This window comes from Pistacia vera, unplaced genomic scaffold (assembly GCF_008641045.1).
Source record: "Pistacia vera cultivar Batoury unplaced genomic scaffold, PisVer_v2 Contig160, whole genome shotgun sequence".
Lineage (NCBI taxonomy): Eukaryota > Viridiplantae > Streptophyta > Magnoliopsida > Sapindales > Anacardiaceae > Pistacia > Pistacia vera.
The window spans coordinates 1015681-1037919 of record NW_022195685.1 but is presented as its reverse complement, the minus strand read 5'-3'; the positions used below and the strand labels follow the sequence as shown (position 1 = coordinate 1037919).

At 42.4% G+C, this 22239-nt stretch overlaps 2 protein-coding genes across 2 annotated transcripts; one reads left to right on the top strand and one right to left on the bottom strand.

The window, feature by feature from the left end:
* The first annotated feature begins 893 nt into the window (after positions 1-893).
* LOC116125096 (probable disease resistance protein At1g61300) lies at positions 894-4623 on the top strand. The gene is made up of 2 exons (XM_031410821.1): positions 894-2740; positions 3549-4623. Exons 1-2 carry the CDS (start codon positions 894-896, stop codon positions 4621-4623), a joined length of 2922 nt encoding a protein of 973 aa, XP_031266681.1.
* Positions 4624-5453: 830 nt separating this feature from the next.
* LOC116125181 (peptidyl-prolyl cis-trans isomerase CYP37, chloroplastic-like) lies at positions 5454-20736 on the bottom strand. Its single transcript, XM_031410919.1, has 13 exons — positions 20668-20736; positions 19541-19801; positions 19370-19459; positions 18783-18878; positions 18193-18300; positions 17924-17973; positions 17532-17634; positions 16986-17044; positions 16248-16401; positions 16116-16165; positions 5915-5999; positions 5672-5720; positions 5454-5566 (listed from the first exon to the last, which is right to left on the bottom strand). The coding sequence occupies exons 2-13, from the start codon at positions 19739-19741 to the stop codon at positions 5454-5456; spliced, it is 1158 nt and encodes a 385-aa protein (XP_031266779.1). The 5' UTR covers positions 19742-19801; positions 20668-20736.
* Between the last annotated feature and the right edge of the window lie 1503 nt (positions 20737-22239).

The following is a 22239-nucleotide window of genomic DNA, read 5'->3' as shown; positions in this document are numbered from 1 at the left end:
GCACTAATCAGATACCACTTGTCACAGGTCAAGAGTTCACACTCAAAAGGCTAACCTATTGGGTGGAGGGATTCCCCCCTATAAGCCCAAGATCTCCCCAATACGGTTTTGATGTGGGATTCGTGACAATATATATAGAGAGAGAAAAATAATAATCCATATATTATTAGACAACCATAATTCGTATCATTATTATTTAATTAACAAAATATTTTCGTACTATAAAACATGCATTCAAACTTCGAGTATAAGACAATATTATTACAATTTTTTGTTTTAGCTCTCTCAAAAATAAATTCTTGGTTTTTGCCCTAAGCATGACACGTTAACAACATTATGAGAGGATAAAAGTGTGTTTGGTTCAAGGAATGTTGGATTACTGGAATCTTATATTACCTTAAAGATTATTAGGAATTTTTAGGAAAATTTGTTTGGTTAGTTGGAATAATTGGATGAATATGTTATATTAATATGTTTGGTTAAGAGGAATTAATTGGTGGGTATCTTAATTAACTAGTCGGGTAAACATGACAAGTCACCGGTACTTGAAGCTTGAAAACATAATTCATTGTTTGATTTTGTTTCATAAAATAAGATTTTGGAAAGTAATGTTCTAAAATTTTGTCATATGTTGGAGCTTTTTTTTTTTTTTTTTTTCCTATAGCTTTGTAAATTCATCTACAAAATTGCCCAAGTCATTGGTCAATTTCTTTTTTTAATTTATTTGTTCATTTTGACTGTCTTAAGACTTCATTTAGATTGGATAGATAAAGAAGATAAAAATAATAGCTTATAAATGATGTGATATTTAAAACTCTTTCGGCCTGCTACTAAACATAAATCCTTATCATGATCACCATTTATATATATAATACAATGTAGGGGAATTGTCAATGGATCCTGCGACTATTATTGAAGTTATAAATTGGATAGCTCCTCCCATTTGTAGATACTGGAAGTACCATAGAAAGTTTAATGAAATCTTGAGTTCTCTGGAAAGCATGAGAGAGGATCTTAGTATCCGCATGGAAAACATAGAACTAAGATTGAACGTGGAGCTTCGTTATCATAAAGTACCAAACAAAGAAGTGGAAAGTTGGTTGAGAAAAGCAAAAAAGATCTTCGAGGAGACACAGAGAATTGAAGATAAATTCAGTAAAGGCAACTATTTTTTGCGTGGTTGGCGAGGAAAACTTGTTGATGAAAAGATTCAAGAAGTGAAAGGAGTTTATGATCAAGGTGTTTTTCCAGATGGTTTGACAATTGATGCTCCTGATGACATTGGATTGCCATTACCAACATCAGAAATGGTAGGTGAAGTTAGTGTAAAAGAAAAAATTTGGAAACACTTGATTGATGATGAGGTACGCAAGATAGGTGTTTGTGGGATGGGAGGGGTTGGTAAAACAACCATCATGAAGCACATTCATAATCAGCTCTTGGAAGAAAGAAATAAGTTTGATAAATTAATTTGGGCAATCGTATCCAAGGAGTATGATGTTGTTAAACTGCAACAAGACATTGCAACTGCACTGGGGGAAGATTTGTCAAAACAGAATGATAAAACCACGCGGGCAGCAGTGTTACAAAAGATGTTGAAAGGGATAAAGAGATATGTGCTAATTTTAGATGATGTGTGGAAGAAAATATCTCTAGAGGAAGTTGGAATCCCTGAACCAACTGTAATGGATGGATGCAAATTAGTTTTAACAACCCGTTCCACAGAGGTGGCTCGATCCATGGGTTGTGAGGTAATCAAAGTTGAGCCACTTTCAGAAATGGAGGCATTCAATTTATTCTTGAGCAAAGTTGGATTTGAGCTTTTGCGTGTTCCCACTTTACAATCAACTTTGAAACTAATTGTGAACCAATGTGGTGGTTTGCCTCTGGCAATTGTTACACTGGCCAGCAGCATGAAAGGAGAGCCCGATGTTCATATATGGGGGAATGCATTAAATGAATTGAAAGCACGTATAGGAAGTGTTGAGGATATGGTAGACGAGGTCCTTGAACGTTTGAAATTTAGTTACGATCGTTTGAGAGATCCAAAAATCAAACATTGCTTCCTATATTGTGCTTTATATCCTGAAGATTTTGCAATAGACAAGGAGGAGTTGATAGAATATTGGATAGTTGAAGGATTTATTGATGAATTGGAGAGTAGAAAAGCTATGTATAACAAAGGCCGTGCTAATTTGAAGAGACTAGAAGAAAATTGTTTATTAGAAAGCGTGGATGATGAGAAATGTGTGAAGATGCATGATCTGGTGAGAGACATGGCATTGTACATTACTAGTCAGAGTCCTCGATATCTGGTAAAAGCTGGGATGCAATTGAGAGAGCTACCAACTGAGCATGAATGGACTGAAGATCTTCAGAAGGTTTCCTTAATGCGCAACGACATTTCAAAATTTCGCTTAGATATGACACTTCTTAAGTTTACAGCACTCTCGACCTTGCTTTTGCAAGATAATGAATATTTAAGAGAGATTGATGACTCTGTCTTTACGCTCATGATTGAGCTTAAGGTTCTTGATCTTTCTGGTTGTCGTAGAATCAGAAATCTGCCAAATTCTATTTCTAGCTTGGTAAAACTCACTGCGTTGTTGCTTAACGGTTGTAGTGATCTACAACATGTGCCTTCTTTGGCAAAACTTGTGGCTCTGAAGAAGTTGGATCTTGGTCAGACGGGTATTACAGCCATTCCTGACGGACTCGAGATGTTGGTACATCTCAGATATCTTGGTATGCGTTTGGTTTAATATTTTTATCCCTATTCTGGATCCTATTTTTCAAATAGCGTTTGGTACAATATTCTCAAAATATTACCCTATTTTTTAATTACATTTTAACCCCATAAGGTTATTAATTTCACTAAATACCCCCTGAAAAAAAGTTTAAAAATTAACAAAAACACCCCCACCAACCCAATTTGTCAGATTCCGGCAACCACCGTCGGTGATAGCCGGAATCTGTACAACGGCCAAACTTCCGACCAGAAATGGCCGAAAGTTCACCGCTGTGGCCTTTTCCGGCCAGATCCACCACGGATCTGGCCGGAAAAGGCCAGATCTGGCCGTCAGCGACGGCCAAAGAAATGGCCGTCGTTGACGGTCAACGACGGCCAAATCTTGGCCGTCGTTGACCGAAAACGACGGCCACATCTTTGGCCGTCGCTGACGGCCAAAGATGGCCGTCGTTTGGCCTTTTCCGGCCGTCGACGGCCAAAACAAACCGTAGATCTGGCCTTTTCCGGCCAGATCCACCATGGATCTAGCCGGAAAAGGCCATAACGACGTGTTACGGCACAGATCCGACAAGTCTGTGCCGTAACGAAATTTTCCGGCCAGATTCCGGCGGTGGTGGCCGGAATCTGACACTGCAGATGGTGGGGGTGTTTTTGTCATTTTACATGTTAGGGTCTTTAGTTAAATTAGTAAACCTAAGGGCTTTTTTATAAATTTTTAAAATTTACCTCGTAATACTCCCATATCCAATAACCCAATACTACCCCTAAAATCCTATCCAAAATACTAAACCAAACGCACCCTTGATCTTTATGCATACGGTATAAAAGAGATGCCTGCTGGAATACTACCAAAACTCTTCCGTGTTCAATACTTGAGGTTAGATAATGCAGTTGCAGAAGCAGAAGAAGTTTCAAGATTGAGCAAGCTGGAATGCTTGGGTATTCGTTTCAGAAATCTGCAAGAATACCACATCTACTTTTCTCTAAAACAACAAAGATGCCTCAATTACTATTCTTTTAATTCTGTAGGATTTGACTATTACTTTATAGAAGGAAGAAGGGGAAAAGCGGTAGGAATTGGAGGATTAACAAACTTTGGAGACTCCATTAAGATACCGACTGACATTCAGACGCTATTCATTGACCGCTGTGATGATTTGAGAAGCGTAAGCGATATTTCTTCTTTAAAAGATGCAACTGATTGGAGGCAATGCTGGATTTATTGGTGCAAGCAGATGGAGTACTTCTATTATTTGTCCTCTCACACAACTGCACTTCAGACCCTTGAGTTTCTGTTTCTTGAGCGTTTTGATAATTTAATTGCAATTCTTGGAGAAGAAATAGACGGAGCTAAATCCACATTACCAACACCAATAACACCTGGAATCTTCTCTTGTCTTAAAACTATTGAGATAGGCAATTGTCCAAAATTGAAGAGACTGTTTCCGCCGAAGTTGCTGCGAAACCTACAAAACTTAGAAGAAATTGGAGTTTGGAGTTGCTCAGGACTTGTGGAAATAGTAGAAGCATCAAGTGATGAAGAAGAAGAAGATAAGGAAGCAAGTAAGAATTCTGTCAAACTGTCTCTTCCAAATTTAAGATCTATCGATTTGCGATCTCTACCGGAATTAAGGGGCTTCTGTAAGAGTTGTTACGCAATCCGTTGTGATTCCCTTAGAAGCATTTATATAGAGGGATGTCCTAAGCTGAAGACGATCTCTCCCTTGTTTCCGCAACCTGACAATGGGCAGCCATTTCCTCCCGCCTCCCTTAAACGTCTTATAGTTCGTCCAAAAGAATGGTGGAATTCACTGGAATGGGACCATCCCAACACGAAGAATGTCCTTGAACGCTTCCTTGAGTATTCAAGTTAAAATAAGTTGATTACAACTTTACAAGGTTAGTTAAAATTAAGTTTTTATTTAGTCTCTTTATAACAATGATTTAAATTGGTTTTTAAGACTTTCCTTATTCATCTCTTCTTCATTGAATTTATAAAATTTACATTAATAGTTCTTTGTTTAATTAGATAATAAGTTTTAAATGAATTAAGTTTAGGTGGCCTCACTTAATAACAACTTGAGCTTAATATTTACAGTCCATCAATGAACAAAGAACAATTTATGAAAAGTCTTTAGAAGTGTAAGAATTTTTGCAGGATTATTTTTGAACAATTTTGGTTTACTTACTGAATTAATGTTTATCGTAGCTATTTGTAATTCACAGAAAGACTGTGGTCATCATTCTAAACAATGTCACGAACACTCATATTAAGTTTTCTTTCACTTTCACTTTGCATCTCTTATTTATTTTTTTATTTTTTGGTTCTTCATCATCTAATGCTTATTTTATTTTCTTATTCCAATTTTCCCAGGCGGGGCCAGCTGACTAGTTATTCCTTGCGCAAAGTCTTTTTCTTCTATATTTATTACCATCTTTTGTAATGTAAAGTTTGTCCATCGATGTGTTTTCCTTAATTTACTATACTATGACAATTCAGTACTATGAAGAAACAAATATGTGAAGGTCTTACCATTGAAAGTGTTCGGAGTCAGAATGCAATAGCCAAAGATGGTCAAACCAATACGAACATTTCATCTAACAACACAGCTTGCACCAAGAAAATCAATACATATTATAGAAAAAAATCAAATAAAAAACAAAATGGAATGGAAGATGAAACTTAATTTTGTAAGAGAACATATCAACTCTTATTTGGCAAAACTAGGCGATCTTGACCTTGAATTAGCTTTGCAGATCGAAGCACATCCCCCGTTTTTATCTGTGGCAGAATTTCTCTCCCCACTGTCGTGTATCAAGATAGGACATAAGACAAGCATAAATATTCTTCCATACCAAAAAATTGAAATAATAAAACTTGCGGCATTTTATATAAACATATTAAAGGTTAAAGATGTTACCCAAAAACTGAAAATTGCCCTTCATCGAAAGATAGCCCTCCTAAACTGGCCCACGGAAGAAGTAAATAACAATATATATCATAACTTGGATAGATGGAAATCCAAAAGCATGGAGAAAAAGAAGGATAATGATAAGACAGAGTGTATGATACAATTAATAAAATTAGGCTTCTATTCACCATCTTCATTCTATAGTAAAAAAATAATAATAATAAAAAATAAAAAAAGAGCTACAATCACTTACATTTCTTTTATCATATAGATAGAAGAAAAACTGATATGGCGCTGAGTACTCCCCAGAAACTTCACTATGTGCCATAGTATTATGCCTGGGAAATAAAGGGCTGACGTGGAGTCGCGTGACGAAACGTGGCCTGCTCCCGTCAGAACGATACGCGTATGTCACGCTTGCCAAGTGCCCTAGAGCTCCCACGTGTCTACTAACCTACTCCAAATCGCGTAAAATCGGCTTGGGAAATGGGTAATAGGACGTAAAGCCAGATTACATCCTGACACACACACCAACCCAAGGATTTAATGATGATTACACGCATTCAGCTTGGTATAAGAAGAGGAAGACCCCTTCATTAAGGGGATTCGATCATTTTACATCTGAACTCTCTCTCACTAAACAAAGCTTTGTATTTACTTTTCAATCATTTGTAAGTCAGTCCGCTTTAGCGACCTGACCCACCATATTAATACAAATCAGTGGATGTAGGATTTGCTACCTTAGCATCCGAACCACTTTAAAAATTCTCATTGCATTTATTTCATATTCACAATCCATATTCAGGTGTGTTCCTAGCCCAGTCAACGCTGCGCACGTGTCAATTAGTTGGTGTCTAAATCACGCATCAACAGTTTGGCGCTAGAAGGAGGGCCTGATTTAGCGTTTACCCTTCATCAGGAGAATCTTTGACCTACTGGTCCTACAGCAACAAATGGCCCGCCAATCAGAACCTGAGCAAGCTAATCAGCGCGCTGAAGGAGTCCCCTTGACCCAAGGGGATACCCCCTCCAGGGTACTTCCAGTACCACAAAAGGCTGCGGGGGATATCCCGGCAGCTTCGCAACTCGACCCCGCCATCAGAAGTTACCTGGAGAGGTTCGACAACACTCTCCAGACGGTCAACCAGAGGTTGGACCGTTTGGACCAAGGCATGTCATCTACGACAGCTGGGGCGGTGCAACCGCCAAAGACGCCTACAGGTTGCGCGAAAGCACGGCAAAGGGCAATAGCCCGTGCCGCGAGCACTGCAGCGCGTAGACGTAAGGGAAAGCAAGTGGCAAAAGGTAAGCCTACGGGCTCCCAAGGACCAGCGAGCACAAATCGTGCCCCGAGCAAGGTGCTGGCAAAGCTGAGACTCGGCGAAAAAGTAAATCCCGAGCTGTCCCATGCCACGTCGCAGGCGAACCCAAGCAAAAATGCCAGGCGCGATGATTCCTATCACCGCCAGTAGAACGATCCCGATCGTTATGTGGGTGGCCCCCACACCTTGCGGGGCGGTTCGTACCACCGCGAGGGTCATGAAAACGCCCCGCGCAATCCATCGCCTTCACACGCCTCTAGCCAGCGTGTGTCGAGTGCGACCGGCAATGCCGACCGAGGCGAAAAGGAATTCGACCTCCGGACTTTCCTGAACCATAATCGCGAAGGCCGGACTCGCATGGGTGAAAGTAACCCTCAGTTGGGCCCGTTACCGCAAATTGAGGAGCTTCAGCGAGCTCTGGACAGGTTAAAGGAGCAGCAAAGCGAACAGGCCCAGGTCACCTCTGCATCCTTATTTTCACCCGAAGTGCTAGCTGCTCCACTCCTACCAGGGTTTAGAATGCCCGACATGCGACCATTTGACGAGAACCATGACCCGCAGGATCATTTGTACGAGTTCAACGACCTGATGGAGCTCCACCAGGTTTCGGACCTTGCAAAATGTCGTTGTTTGGCTGTGACGCTCACTTCTCACGCCAAGCGATGGTTAAGGTCACTCCCAGCGGGATCGATCAGTTCGTGGCCTCAGATGAGCACGGCGTTCTTACGGCATTTCCAAGCCAATCGAAAATTTTTGATGCCTTTGAGCTATCTCAGCAACATAAGGCAAGAAAGAGACGAATCCCTGCAGTCCTACATCGACCGTTTCCACAGGGAGCTGAACAAGGTGGCTCACGCTCCAGAAGAGTCCATCCGAACACTTATAATAGCCGGAGTTCGCCCGCAAACCGACCTGTGGAAAGAACTGCAGGCTGAGGACGATGTTTCCCTCACCAGATTTTACAATCTTGCAGAAAAGTATCTTCGGATAAAGAATTCATTGGCGGCACTCCGCCGCCGCGATCACGGTGCTTCGAGCAGTGTGCCTGGTCGGGGAGAAGGTAGGAGAGCTGATCGCAAAGGAGACATTGATGATCAGCGAAAAGGGAAGAAACCCCGCTACGAGCATAAAAAGTCCTATGCTCCTGTTCCTCGTCACGACAGGGACAGAGCTCAATACACTCCACTGAACGTGTCCATATCTGCGATCCTTGATAAATCCGAGGAGGCCAGCCTGCTCGGTGAGCCAAAACCAATGAAAACTCCCACTACGGCCAGAAACAGCAAAAAATACTGGCGTTACCATCAGGATAACGGGCATCACACTGATGAATGTCGAGCCCTAAAGCAGGCAATCAAAGAGCTCATTAAAAAGGGGCACTTCAAGGAGTATATTGATGACTCCCCAAAGGAGAGCCAAGGGGAGCAAAAGAAAAAACGTCGTGATCGCAGCGGGTACAGTAGCGTTAATATAATTTTTGGGGGACCACACCTCGCGGGGAACACGCGAGGAGCGTAAGAAAGGTATGCTCGCGAAGCATATCACAACCCGATCAGAGTAATGAATACTTCGCAGAGACCACAAAAGGCTCGAAAGGAGGAGTCGATCACCTTCTGCGAAAGGGAAGCAGCTCGCTTGCACCATCCTCACGAAGATGCCCTGGTGATCACACCCCTGATAGGGTGTCATAATGTCTGCAGAATACTTGTGGACAACGGAAGTGCTGTGAACATCCTGTTCAAGACTGCTTTCGATAGAATGAACTTAGACGAGGCCGACCTAAAGCCCGCCTCGATACCTCTCTACAGTTTTACAAGGGACCACCTGATCCCCAGAGGAACAATCCAGCTACCAGTCACGCTCACGCTCAGCGACTAGACGAGGTGACTAGGGTTACCGAATTTCTGGTCGTGGACTGCCCATCGGCCTTTAATGGAATCTTGGGGCGACCTCTGTTAAGAAGCTTCAAGGCAGTCACTTCCATTTATCACCTCAAGATGAAGTTCCCCACTCCAACAGGGATAAGGGAAGTAAGCGGATTGCAAAGCGCATCTCGCGAATGCTATATAAAAGCGGTGCAGATGACAGACAAAGGAAAGGGTATTTCGCGATGTGTGCCTCGCCAGGCTATGGCGATCAGTCGGATTGAGCCACAGCCTGGTCCAGCGGAGGATAACATAGATCCGCGAGTTCAGGAAATTCCTCCTAGTGGCCCGGTTGAGGATTTGACCGAAGTTTCGGTTGATCCGAAAGAGCTGAGCCGAGTATTAAAGATTGGGAGCTGTCTCAACCCTCAACTCGCTTCCGAGCTGATAGACTTCTTAAAGGAAAACATTGACGTGTTTGCCTGGTCGCATGCAGATATGGTCGGGATCAGCTCGGACATTATCTGCCATTCATTAAACATTAGCAGTGAAGCCAGACTGGTTCGCCAGAAAAGAAGAGCGATGGATCCAGAGCGGTACGCCGCACTAAAATCGGAAGTGGAAAACCTCCTCCGAAATGGGTCCATCCGAGAGGCGCTCTACCCGACCTGGGTCGCCAACTTGGTCCTGGTAAAGAAGCCAAACGGCAAGTGGCGGACCTGCGTTGATTTCAGCGACCTCAACAAGGCTTGCCTGAAAGACAGCTTCCCTCTACCGAGGATCGACCAGCTCGTTGATGCCACCTCAGGGCATGAGTTGCTGAGCTTTATGGATGCGTACTCGGGATACAATCAAATCCTGATGTACGGGCCAGATGAGGAGCATACGTCCTTCATTACGGACCGGGGGCTATACTGTTACAAAGTTATGCCTTTCGGTCTCAAGAAAGCAAGCGTGACCTATTAGAGGTTGGTCAACCGAATGTTCTCCGACCAGATCGGGAAGACAATGGAAGTCTATGTGGACGATATGCTGGTCAAATCCCAGGTCGCCTCAGAACACATTGCCCATGTCGCTGAGATGTTTGACATTCTTCGACTCTACAGAATGAAGCTAAATCCTCTCAAGTGTTCGTTCGGAGTGTCATCGGGAAAATTCCTGGGGTATATGGTTAATCAGCAGGACATAGAAATCAACCCTGAGAAGATCCAAGCCCTGCTCGATATGGAGAGCCCGACCAGCAAGAAGTAGGTCATGAGTCTAAATGGGCGGATAGCGGCACTTAGTTGCTTCATATCGAGGCTAACAGACCGCTGCTTACCATTCTTCAATGTTCTGAAGGCGAACAAGAAATTCGAATGGACTCCCGAATGCGAGCAAGCATTCCAGAGTATAAAAGAACACCTAGGGAAGCCACCTCTCCTCTCTAAGCCTCTTCCACAGGAAATCCTGCTCATCTACCTGTCCGTCTCTTAGTTCGTGGTCAGTGCAGCTTTAGTGCGGGAAGAGGAAAAGGCACAGTGGCCAGTCTATTATGCAAGCAAGCGTTTATCGGATGCTGAGAAGCGGTATCCAGAAATGGAGCGACTAGCCTTTGCTCTGCTGATCGCGTCCAGAAAGCTGCTATCTTACTTCCATGCCCATACAATCAACGTAATGACTAATTACCCCCTCAGGCAGGTCCTCTAGAAACTAGAAGCCTCGGGTAAGCTGCTCAAATGGGCCATGGAACTGATCCAATTCGACCTAAAGTACAAGCCCAGATCGACCACCAAAGGGCAAGCTGTTGCAGACTTCATCTCAGAATTTTCCTATCTCCCGAGCGAGTAACAACCTAGCGAGGTCGTGCAAGAAAGTATGCAGAACCTGTCGACCTGGAACCTCTACGTCGACGGGTCATCGAACAGGAAAAGAACCGGTGCAGGTCTTCTCCTTGTAAGCCCCGAAGGGGCTCGAATTCATGGTATTCTCCTGTTCGGGTTTAAGGCGACCAATAATGAGGCCGAGTATGAAGCCTTGCTCGCCGGGTTGCGACTTGCCAAAGAAATGGGTGCAACCGTGATCAGCATTTACAGCGACTCCATGCTGGTCGTCAACCAAATTTTAGGGGAATACCAAGCTAAATAAGAGAACATGGTCCGCTACCTGAAAGAGGCCAAGGTCGCTCTGGGGTCATTAAAGCATTTTGAGATCACTCAGATCCCCAGAGACAACAATTCTATAGCGGACGCCTTAGCAAAGATAGCCTCGTCGTTGGACTCAGAGGTTCCAGACAACATTCCTGTTCGTTTCGTGGATGCTCCAACTATCAGCTCAACCGAACAGGCCTTGAACATGACTCAACAGGATTCTTGGATGACTCCCATTTTCCAGTACCTCAAGGATGGGATTTTGCCAGACGACAAGGTCGAGGCAAGGGTCCTGCGAGCAAGATCTGCTCGTTACACACTCATCAGGGACCAGCTGTACAAAAGAATATTCAATGCCCCTCTCCTCCGATGTGTAACCAGTGAAGAAGCATACTACATTATGAGGGAAATTCACGAAAGAATCTGCGGTAATCACACAACTGCTCGATCTCTTAGGAACAAGGTTGTTCGCCAGGGATATTATTGGCCCCGGATCCAGGAAGATACGCACAATTTTGTCAAAAAATGTGACAAGTGCCAACGGTTCGTGAACATTCCGCAAGCCCCCTCGCACGAGCTGATAACAATGTCTAGCCCCTGACCATTCTCCATGTGGGGGATCGACCTCATCGGTCCCATGCCAGTTGGAAAGGGAGGGGTCAAGTATGCCGTGGTCACGGTCGATTATTTTACAAAATGGGTGAAAGCCGAACCTCTGGCCGCGATCACGACCAGAAAGTTGAAAGACTTCGTTTTCAAGAACATAGTGTGCCGCTACGGAATTCCCCACACCCTCATCTCGGACAATGGAAAACAATTTGACAACGAGGAGTTCAAACAGTTCTGCGACGAGCTGGGCATCCATAAAAAATTCGCCTCAGTCGCCAGACCGCAAGCAAATGGCCAAGTTGAAGCAATCAACAAGACCATCAAGCACACTCTAAAGGCCAAGCTCGGGGCGGCCAAAGGAAATTGGGCTGACGATCTCCCCGAAGTCTTATGGGCGTACAGGACAACTCCAAGAACTTCTACCTTAGAGACCCCTTTTTCGCTAGCCTATGGCTGCGAAGCGATGATTCCTGTAGAGGTGGGAACTGGTTCTCTTTGGAGGGACTTGTACAATGAGGTTGAAAACGAAGCACTTATGAGGGCAAGCTTGCATCTCGTTGAAGAGCATCGCAGTAAGGCTTCGCTAAGGATAGTAGCCTACCAACAGCGAGCAAAGAGGTTTTTCGATTCAAAGGTCAAGCGAAAAGACTTCCAGGTCGGGGACCTTGTGCTAAAGGAAGTTCTCCTTGGGACCAGAGAGCCGAGTGCGGGGGTAGTAGGACCTAACTGGGAAGGGCCGTATCGGGTCGACAAGGTGATCAGACCGGGGACTTACCATCTCAAAAGACTGAACGATTCCAAAGTACCCCAAGCTTGGAATGCCGAACACCTCCGGCCATACTATCAGTAATCCCGAACTCAGCTCTCAATCAGTTTTTGTTAGTTTCCTTTTTAATGTAAAGCTTAATTTTGTTCGCTGGAAACAGTTCGTATGTGTTCTGTTCGCGTGTAAGAATTCGCATGTAATATTGCCTATGTAAAACTGAATTGTAAATTGAACTTATGTATGAAAAAGCGAACTGAAATTGAAAACAAAATGTATCTTCATTTATGTACAAACAAAAGTTAGACCCAATTACAATGGAGTCGACTCATTATACTACGGCTGGTCGGGGGGATCCTTCGAAGCAGAACCAGAACCCCCTGCCTGGTCGGATCGTCGAGTAGCCGCGGCTGCCTGATCATCTTCCTCCGCCATAATCCGCAAAGTCTCTTGCCACCCCTTCGGGAGGTCGGGAATGTCCATATCTGGGTTTCTTAATCGGAGGGAATAAATGGACCTGATCGCCCAGTTGGCGGCCTTTTCCTCCGTCTCCTCTGACTGAATCCGCATTTCTTCAGTCAGTGAAGCAATCTTTTCCCGGCTCTCCTAGAGTTCGGCCTCAAGAGCTTGCCTCTGCTGTTCGGAGGCCTCTCTTTCCTGTTCAACTTGCTGGGCCCATATGGAGGTCGTCTGGATCTCCTGGTCCTTCTCCCCGACCTCTTTGGAGAGCCTGGCGGTTGTCCTTTGAAGTTCCTTCACTTCCTCCGCACGTCGCTCAAGCTCCGCCTTTTGGAAGTCCACCGTTCGTAAAGCAGCATCCTTTTGGCTCAGATACCTGTTCGCCGCATCGAATGCTTGCGTTCTTTTAGCTTCGACAGACTCCAGGCTTTTCTTGAGCTTCGTGACCTCCTCCTTTAGGTTGCTGGACCCCTTTGCAGCTCCCAGCCGAGTCTTCTCCATAGACATCCTCATCGCAAGTAGAGCCTGCGAGCAAGAAATGGTTAGAAATGAACTAGAATGAAATTTTAAGAGCAACTCGTTTACCTTGCTTAGATGCTGGAACGACGTGGTCATCAGGTCGTCGCCTGTGTCAGCAAACTCATCGTAAGATTCTGATAGTCCACACTCGAGCAGAGAATAGACTATCGGCTGCAGGTACTCAGGCAGGCTACCTAACGAGTCCAGCACTGGTGCGTCCTTCGCATTGTCGGCGGTGATCGCCTCACTTGCAGGTTCCTTGCCCGACCTCCTTGAGTCCTTTCGCGACCTCAAGGGCTCTTCTTCGGATTCGGTCTCAGACTCTTCGACCTGAACCTGTTTCCTCTTCTTCGACCTTTGGGCCGAAACCTTCCTTCTTGGGCGAGCCGGTGGTGCCTGAGCGACCTGTTCTGCCTTGGTCGCTTCTTGCACAGGTTGGGGCTGTGAAGGAGCGACAGTTCGCACCGGTCGTGCCGGAATAAGACGAGCAGCTTTGGCTGCTCTCTCTCTCCTCGATCGAGGGAAGACGAACGGTGCTCGGCGAGGCTGCTCGGACTCCTTCGGGGGCATAGTTTCTGCATGCAAGTGCGTTAGTAGACAAAACTACTCCGCGACCAAGAAAGAAATCAATGTAACTTACCTTCTAGGGGCTCTAAAGACGCTTTGCTATTGATAAAACCGTACTTTCGCAAGTTCGCGGTTGTCACAAGCTTCCTCGCGTCCCGGCTTTCCTCAGGAAGAACTCCAAAAGATACGAGCCTGTCCGGGTCATCAAGTAAGTCTTGGCTGGTCGTTCTGTTAACTGTAAAAGAATACAGGTCGTTATTATAGAGCATGCGAACAGATAATATGCCTAGCGAGGAAGAACCTACTTGGTATCTGAAAGCGGCAGTAGCCGTCATAGCAGAAAAAGAAGAATTTCATCTCGTAGGCCCCCGCGTTGCTGGGATAGCTATGTTCCCCTCGGCGATGGTAGGTCACTGGGACAAGTAGTATGAATCCTTGTCCCTACTCTTTTTAAGGTAATAGGCGACGCCGAGCTCCACTGCCGTTGGCTTGCCCAAGCCGCTTTCGCAGCACGCGATGTACATCGCGACGGCGATGACATACGTGTTTGGTATGAGTTACATCGGTGTGATCCCGAAGTGATCCAGGACCGACCTGATGAAAGGATGGAAGGGAATCATCCCTCTACCCTTGAAGATCTCTTCGGAGATCGCAGCAAGGCCATCAGTAGGATGCCATGATGACCGGGTGTGGTTGAGGAACACCTCTGCGCGGACATTGAACTGTTTCTTAATCCTATCCAGCTCTTCTCGCGTGAGCCGAGAAGACGTCAAGGGATGCGTCCTCGGGAACTTTCAGCGAGGACGAGCTGGTTCCTTCCTCGGGTCTGGATGTTGACGGTTCTATTCCAGAGTCTGCAACACCAACAGACACGGTCATTTTAGCCTTCGCATTTTGTCCCATGCGGCGGCATGGGACAAATTCCTAAAACCCTAACAGTAACTCGAGCCGCCACCCACGGCTCGAGCCCGGCAACAGTGGCGCGTCTCTGGTGGAACACCAGGAGACCCAACGCCGTTGCCCACCAACCAAACAAAAAAAAAAAAAAAAAAGAGGAAGGAGAAAAAAGAATCTTACCTTCTGGGATGCGTGACCGAGGCCGAAACTCATTTTAGATGCCTGAGAAGCGCCAATCGGAAAAGAAGAACTTCTGGTTTGCAAAGGCTTAGCACTCGAAGCAAAAGGGATTTTCGTGACCTCATCTGAAAAATGTGAGTTTTTATATGGACTGCGAATCGACGGTTACAACCTCTCAGAACCGAAACGACAGCCTTCTCTCTCTCCCCGCATTTAATGCGCCCCACGTCGCATTAAATGTCGTGATGGGGGTCGTCGTTTCAAATGCGTCGTGCAGTTAAAGCTGTCAAAACGACGTCGAGTCAGCACAACGCATTTAATGCTCCTGGCAGACACTGCAGCGCGTGCAGAGCGCCTGACAGAGTGGATGCAGGTTCATTGAATCTCTCCAAGGCACGGAAAAGAGCGTCCGACAAATCCAGGTCGCTAAAATGATGATTGTCAGGTCGTTTGAGCAAGAATTGTGCGAGGTCGTGTTCGCAAAATGTCCTGTCCCAAGCTTCTTCCATTCAGGTCGAAACAACCAGAACCTCCAATCGCGGCATGACTTAGTTTCCAAGGTTCGATCCTCAAACCTTAAAAACTAGAAGACTTCTGTTATGCCTGGGAAATAAAGGGCTGACGTGGAGTCGCGTGACGAAACGTGGCCTACTCCCGTCAGAACGATACGCGCACGTCAGGCCTGCCAAGTGCCCTGGAGCTCCCCGTGTTCGCTAACCTGCTCCAAATCGCGTAAAATCGGCTTGGGAAATGGGTAATGGGACGTAAAGCCAGATTACATCCTGACACACACACCAACCCAAGGATTTAATGATGATTACACGCATTCAGCTTGGTATAAGAAGAGGAAGACCCCTTCATTAAGGGGATTCGGCCATTTTTACATTGAGAAACTCTCTCTCTCTCTCTCCTGTAAACACATTTACTTTTCATAACTTTTCTGTAAGTCAGTCCGCTTTAGCGACCTGACCCACCATATTAATACAAATCAGTGGATGTAGGATTTGCTACCTTAGCATCTGAACCACTTTAAAAATTCTCATTGCATTTATTTCATATTCACAATCCATATTCACGTGTGTTCCTAGCCCAATCAACGCTGCGCACGTGTCAATTAGTTGGTGTCTAAATCACGCATCAACACATAGCAACAGCTCCATAAACTGATAGTGGAAGAACCGGCAATTCCCCATCCTTTCAAGCAAAAATAATAGATTGAGAATAGCTAATCTAGAAGAAGATATTAACCAAATTCTAGCTATAATAGATGATGCACCTGCACACTTAAGGTTGTTTTGTACAAGGGTTCAAATTGCCCAGATGGATTTATTTCCAAGGGAACACTATAACCGCTATTCTTATCAAGACCGCTATCCGTCAGAATGGCTTGTTCAGTGCAATTGAGTCTTGTCCCATCATATGCTCCATCAATCACTTGAAAATTTGTCAAAAATCTTTGTCTATTCTATCAGGAGAGAATGTATGGTCCAATAATTCTAAGCTCTCCATTCAAGGAAAAGAACAATAAAATTTCAAAAAACATCTTTTTTAACCATGGTATTAGCAGGACTATCAGAATTCCATGGAAAAGTTCAGCATATTAGAAGAAATCCATTGATTAATCCTCAACAAAAAGATCCAAGTCAATAACAACACTTTGTTCTAAGAATTTGATTACTTACCTAGTTATAATTACATGTAAGTTTTGGAGAAGGTAAAGGAAGAAATGAAATGATGCGCCAACAAATTTCATTTTTTTTTTTTTTTTTTCACTGTTTTTGAGCAATTTGTATTCTTAAAAAGTTGGTCTTGCTTAGTTAACAAGTCAAAGCGTTTTGTCCATTGTTTAGTCAGATCAACTACAATTGTTAAATTTCCTCTATATTCATTATTATGATGCACCGTTTAATTATAACAAAGACAAAAATAGAACGTATAGGATAAAGGATGGAAAATCAAGATCACGTGATTCATATACAGAGAGCACAATGAGGCTAAGGTGAGGTTCAACTACCTTACCAGTTTTGCGATATTCCCAGCCGTTAGTCGTGCTGAATATCCATCTAGAACAACCTGAATCCATTAATTGATTTTTAGCCAAAATTTATATTATATCGAATAATAACATTCATATAACTGCATACAAGTGCAGCCCATTTAGAGTGATAAGAGATTGGTCTAGTGATTGTGTTTAGCCACCACTCAAGAGATGATCTTGATGGTGGAAGAAAGAGTCAAAGTGTGAAAAGAGAACAGTAATCAAGATATTGGCCCTGTAGGTAACCATTACCATGCAACCACAATGAATTTGAGCGACAGCCCATAACAGAAGCAACAAGGAATCAATAGAGTTAGTGTGTGACAATAGATGAAATTGAAATATGTCCATGCTTAAGAGAGAGAGAGGGAGAGAGAGAGAGAGAGAGAGAGAGAGAGAGAGAGACTGGAACAGAGCGAGAAACAGTTTCTGGTGTTGTAAAACATATTCACGCAACCGGCCACTAGAATCATAGCAGAAAAGAAGAAGTTAATAGGACTCAACAAACTCGATTTAGCATACCTGGATTGTGGCGGTTTTCCTCTGTTCACCCCCAGCTTCTGGGGAAAATGATGAACCATCTCCTTTCTCAATGGTGAGTTCAACAATTCCTCGCCCTGTAAGCCTACAAATGAAAGAGCATCAATTTCAAATTTCAGGACAGATGATAAAAACAAAAAGTCTACTTATCTTTCACAACAAAGTTCATCATGTTTCAATCAAATAAGTCAATTTTTATCACAAAGCAGTTAAAGAAACAAATTAGAATTCTAGCACTGAAAGGAATGGTAATTTAAAATGGTTCCAGTATCAGAATAAATAGTTACAATAAATAGTCAATTTAATATGCATATAGCAATGCACATTGAAATAGAGACTGAAAAATAAACCAATCATTCTTGGAGATGACTGACCTTGGATATTTCAAGTATTGCTCAGGCAACAAAAAGGACAACCCAGGAGCCTGTTGTAAACAATGTTCAGTGAGATATTTAACATGCTCACATAGTCCTAATTAAATTTCTACTTGCTATTATTGAATTTATAGGCAAATTTATCGCAGATAAATATTATCAATGAAGTGGTTAAAATTTTAAGAAATGATGACAATTCATTTATCAAATATATATGCTGTTCATGCATCGGAAATATCATATGCTATTAGCAGAACAACTGCACTTGCCTGTAGCAACTCCAATTCTGCAACAGTATCCAGAGATGCCGCAACGCCAACAGGTACTTTATCTGGGTCCTGATCCTTAATACATTTTAGGAGTGCTTGCAAACCACCCTATTGAAAAAAGAAAACTGAAATATCATTCCAGTGGGTTCAGCAATGACCCTGTAAAATGAAGATTTTGTGGTGACATATATTAGATTTTCAAGACATTATTGCCACGCAGACTAAAGCCATGTAATGAGATGCATTAGAATAAAGAAGAAATAAGAAAGTTTTCATTCTTCAGTGATAGGTTGCTGATTTCAGGTCGTGCACCTATGAATTAGTCCAACTGCATATCTGGAAGGGATACCAGGTAGACTTGACCCCAAAAAATGCACATCAAAACGAGTAGAAAGGAAATCTAAAATGCTTGTATGGTCAAACTAAGGTCTTCGTATAATATAATATTATCTCAGTCAATCCAGCACTAGCAGTAGTTAGTGTATATGACTTATGAGTCATAGCAAATAAAAGAAGATTTAATATGAACCCGGTTGTTTTTCTCTTCTAAAGTAAATTTCAATTTCTTCTTTCAAATTAAAGTCTTATACCTTCCCATTAATGAGAGATGCATACATTTTAGAACCCTTTTCCTTTAGATCCGTTGGGATACTAGCGAGTATAGAGTCCTTTTCATCTGTTGCTATCTGAATTCAGAAGAATGAAAATTATCCATTCAGAATCATGATATCTGACGTACAAAAGGAGAAAAGAACAGAGCGGAAATGTATTAAAATAAAGAGAACAACATGAAAAATAAAATATGGCATGAATGAAGAGAAGAGTTTAACGTTTCAGAAGTAAATGAATTTAACAAGATAATACTGCCAATTATGTATGGTTTCCAAGAAAACAATACCAACGGAGAAAACTTTTCTAATTCAAATAGCAATCCGCATTAGCAGGAAATAATAGAAGAGGTACAGTAATTGGCAGCAAAAACAACAAAATGGTGAATCTACAGGACAATCTGAAAGGAGAAACTCCAGAACTAAAATTGAAACACAAAAAATTGGTAATATCCCTCGGTCAAAAATCTTCTGAATTGCATTAGACTAGGAAGTCTCTATTATCACCACTCCTTTATTTGAAATTCCTTCTCATTTTTAATAAGTTACTTTGAAAAATAAATGAATACCTTTAAAGCTTTCTTCACATTACCCTCCATGGTTCCATAAGGTTTTCTCTGAGGAATCCTTAGCAAAAATGATATGTCCTCCAGAGAATCCTAAAACAAAAACAAAGGTAGATATTGATTTATATTCAAGTTAGAGAGTATGAGAACACAATGTAATTATTATATATCTACCTGTATTGCCTTCATGTTCGTGTTTGCGGGGATTGCTCTTCTTAAAGCAAGTTCTCCAGTTCTCGGGAATTTGGTGTCAGGAGAATAAAGCACTGCCTTTGCAGGAGAAACAGACCAAAGTTCCCAGCCAATCATACACAACGGAGATGAAATTTGGACAAAAATGAAGATAGCGGCAATCAGAGTCTTAGCTGTCTTCATCCCATTTCCAAAAGCTGATATGCACAATTTGGTCGGGATACTATGCCAATACTCCAGCTCCTACATAACTATAAATGCAATTTAGATACTGTGATTAACTCAAGAGGAATATAATTTCCTCAATTATTCTGGTCCAACACTATAAAGGTCTAATCGCTATGGCGGAAACAGAGAACTGAAAAAAGAAAACCACCGAGCAGTGTACAACTTTATTAATCCTGAAAGGCAAGGCAATTTCATTCATAAAATTCTGGTTGTAAAGCAAAACTAATATCCTGGGTTTAGGTCATGGAAGAGACGACAAACAAAAGGATCCATGCCGGTAGAACACAAATTATATCTTGACAGCAAAATGCAGCTAGCAGGAAAGGAAAACGTAAGCGAAGCGCACAGCCACCATAAAAGAGCCATCACAGGTTTCAGACGGAACCCCACCACACTTAATAATAATGAATAATAAACTAAAATTATTTACAACAATATGGCATTTCCAAATGTCTGTCAATTTTTCCTTATATCCTTAAATATATTCAACATTTTTTCCACACAACTTTAAATTTACAAGGAATTCACCCCCAATCCAAGAAATATGTCAAAAACTATGCTTCACTAAGCGAAGAGAAATTATTGATTTGCCGAATCTAATAAGTAATAATATTGCCATCGGTACGACAGCCACCACCCTGACTAAAAAGTGCAAGTAAAAAATCTTATAAATCTACCTTCATTACATTGCTCTAGCAAATAATTTACCTCAATTTCATAAAAATGTGCAAATAAATGCAGTCTAACTAGCATGAGCAGCCCACATTTTTCAATACATCAAAAATATGCGCCAGTGAAAGCTAAAACACACTAAAAGAACCAACCCCACAAGCTATAATCATGAATAGAACATAGAATTAAAGTAAAATTAGAAGACCAACCGTTGTATCATCTTGTTTAGACTTGCATTGAACCTTGAGGAGGCCAAATCTTGCAGATTGTTTTCTGCTGAGAGGAAACGTGAAACGGACAGAGAGGATATTACGATTTGGTGTCTGTGGAGAAAGTGAAAGACAGGTTGTGGGAGAAAGTGAGAGTGGGAGAAGATAAAGAGAAGGCCATGAACGAATGGAAGTTGTTTGGCCGTTGAAGATGGAAAGGATTTTGGCGGGTCTAATCTACGAGGAAGAAACTTAAGCTTATCTGGAAACTTTTAATTAGCTTTGTATTATTTGGGAGTGAAATTACTGCCATGTTCGCAGATTAAACCTTTGTTTCCTATTATTTATAGGGTTTTAATTAAAATAACCAAAACTTGGGGGCTCTACAAATATAACTAAAATCCTAAGCGCTATGCCCATATGGCCACCAAATAAAAATGCCCCCATATATAAACCAAGTTTTCCATCATTTTCAACCATTTCAAAAAAAAATTCTTTGGAGCCTATTTTCACTTTTGAGTTTTCAATCAATTATTGGAGAATAATCAACAACTGATTTGTTGAACTAACTTTAGGGAATTGACTTTCAACAATTTTGTGCAAATTTTTGGTGGTGAGAACAAAATTAATGGCGACATTACGATTGCAGGTTTACGGTCAATTGGAAATTGGTTGAGATGGGTAAAAAAGCTAGTTTCTTGGCTCTTTTTTTGCCGATTTAGTATCACTGTTAGGTTTATGTTAACTTTTTAAAGTTTATGTTAAATGTCACGGTTTAAGGTTTTAGTTTTTTTTTTTTAATATAATTTAAACATTATTTTAATCGTGTTAATGTTGTGCATTTTGTTGTTTTTAATCGTGATAAAGGAAGTATATACGGCATCCAAGCACTTTAGAGAAACTTGACGGACACTGAACAAGAAGCAAAAAGCCATGTTCAAAAACACTTGTTTGGGGCCATACTTAGAGCTGGACGCCTTTAGATTCAGTGGAGTACTTACACATTCAGTACTCTTACGAGAGATTACAAGGGGAGATCCTAAGGAAGAGTTTTGGTTATGTATCAACTGTGTGGACATTCGCTTCAGTCAATACGAGTTCGCACTGGTGACTAGGCTGAGATTTAATCAACTCACAAACATTAACAAATATCTTCCATCGACTGTAGGTCGCAGGATACGAGGTCTATATTCCCCTAAAAACCGAAATTAGTAGCGTATAGTATCCTTACAAAAGTTTTTAAGGATACGAGGTCTATATGCAAACTTGACAAGGACGCAATGAAGAGGGCGGCATTGTTTTGTCTACATGTCGATTTATTAGACGCAGAGAATAGGATGATCATTAAGACAGAGGTTATGTAGTTAGTCCACTACCTTTCATTGTTTAACAAATAACCTTAGGGGATTGACGTTTGGAAAATAACGTTTGACTCTATGAAAAATGCGATCCCAAGCCGGTATGAGCAGGTCGTCAATCGGAAGACACAAAAGATTACTAAGTATATCCAGTCTCAGTTGTGTAATACCGATTAACCGGTTGGTAGAAATCCAAAAGGCATAGAAACCTTGC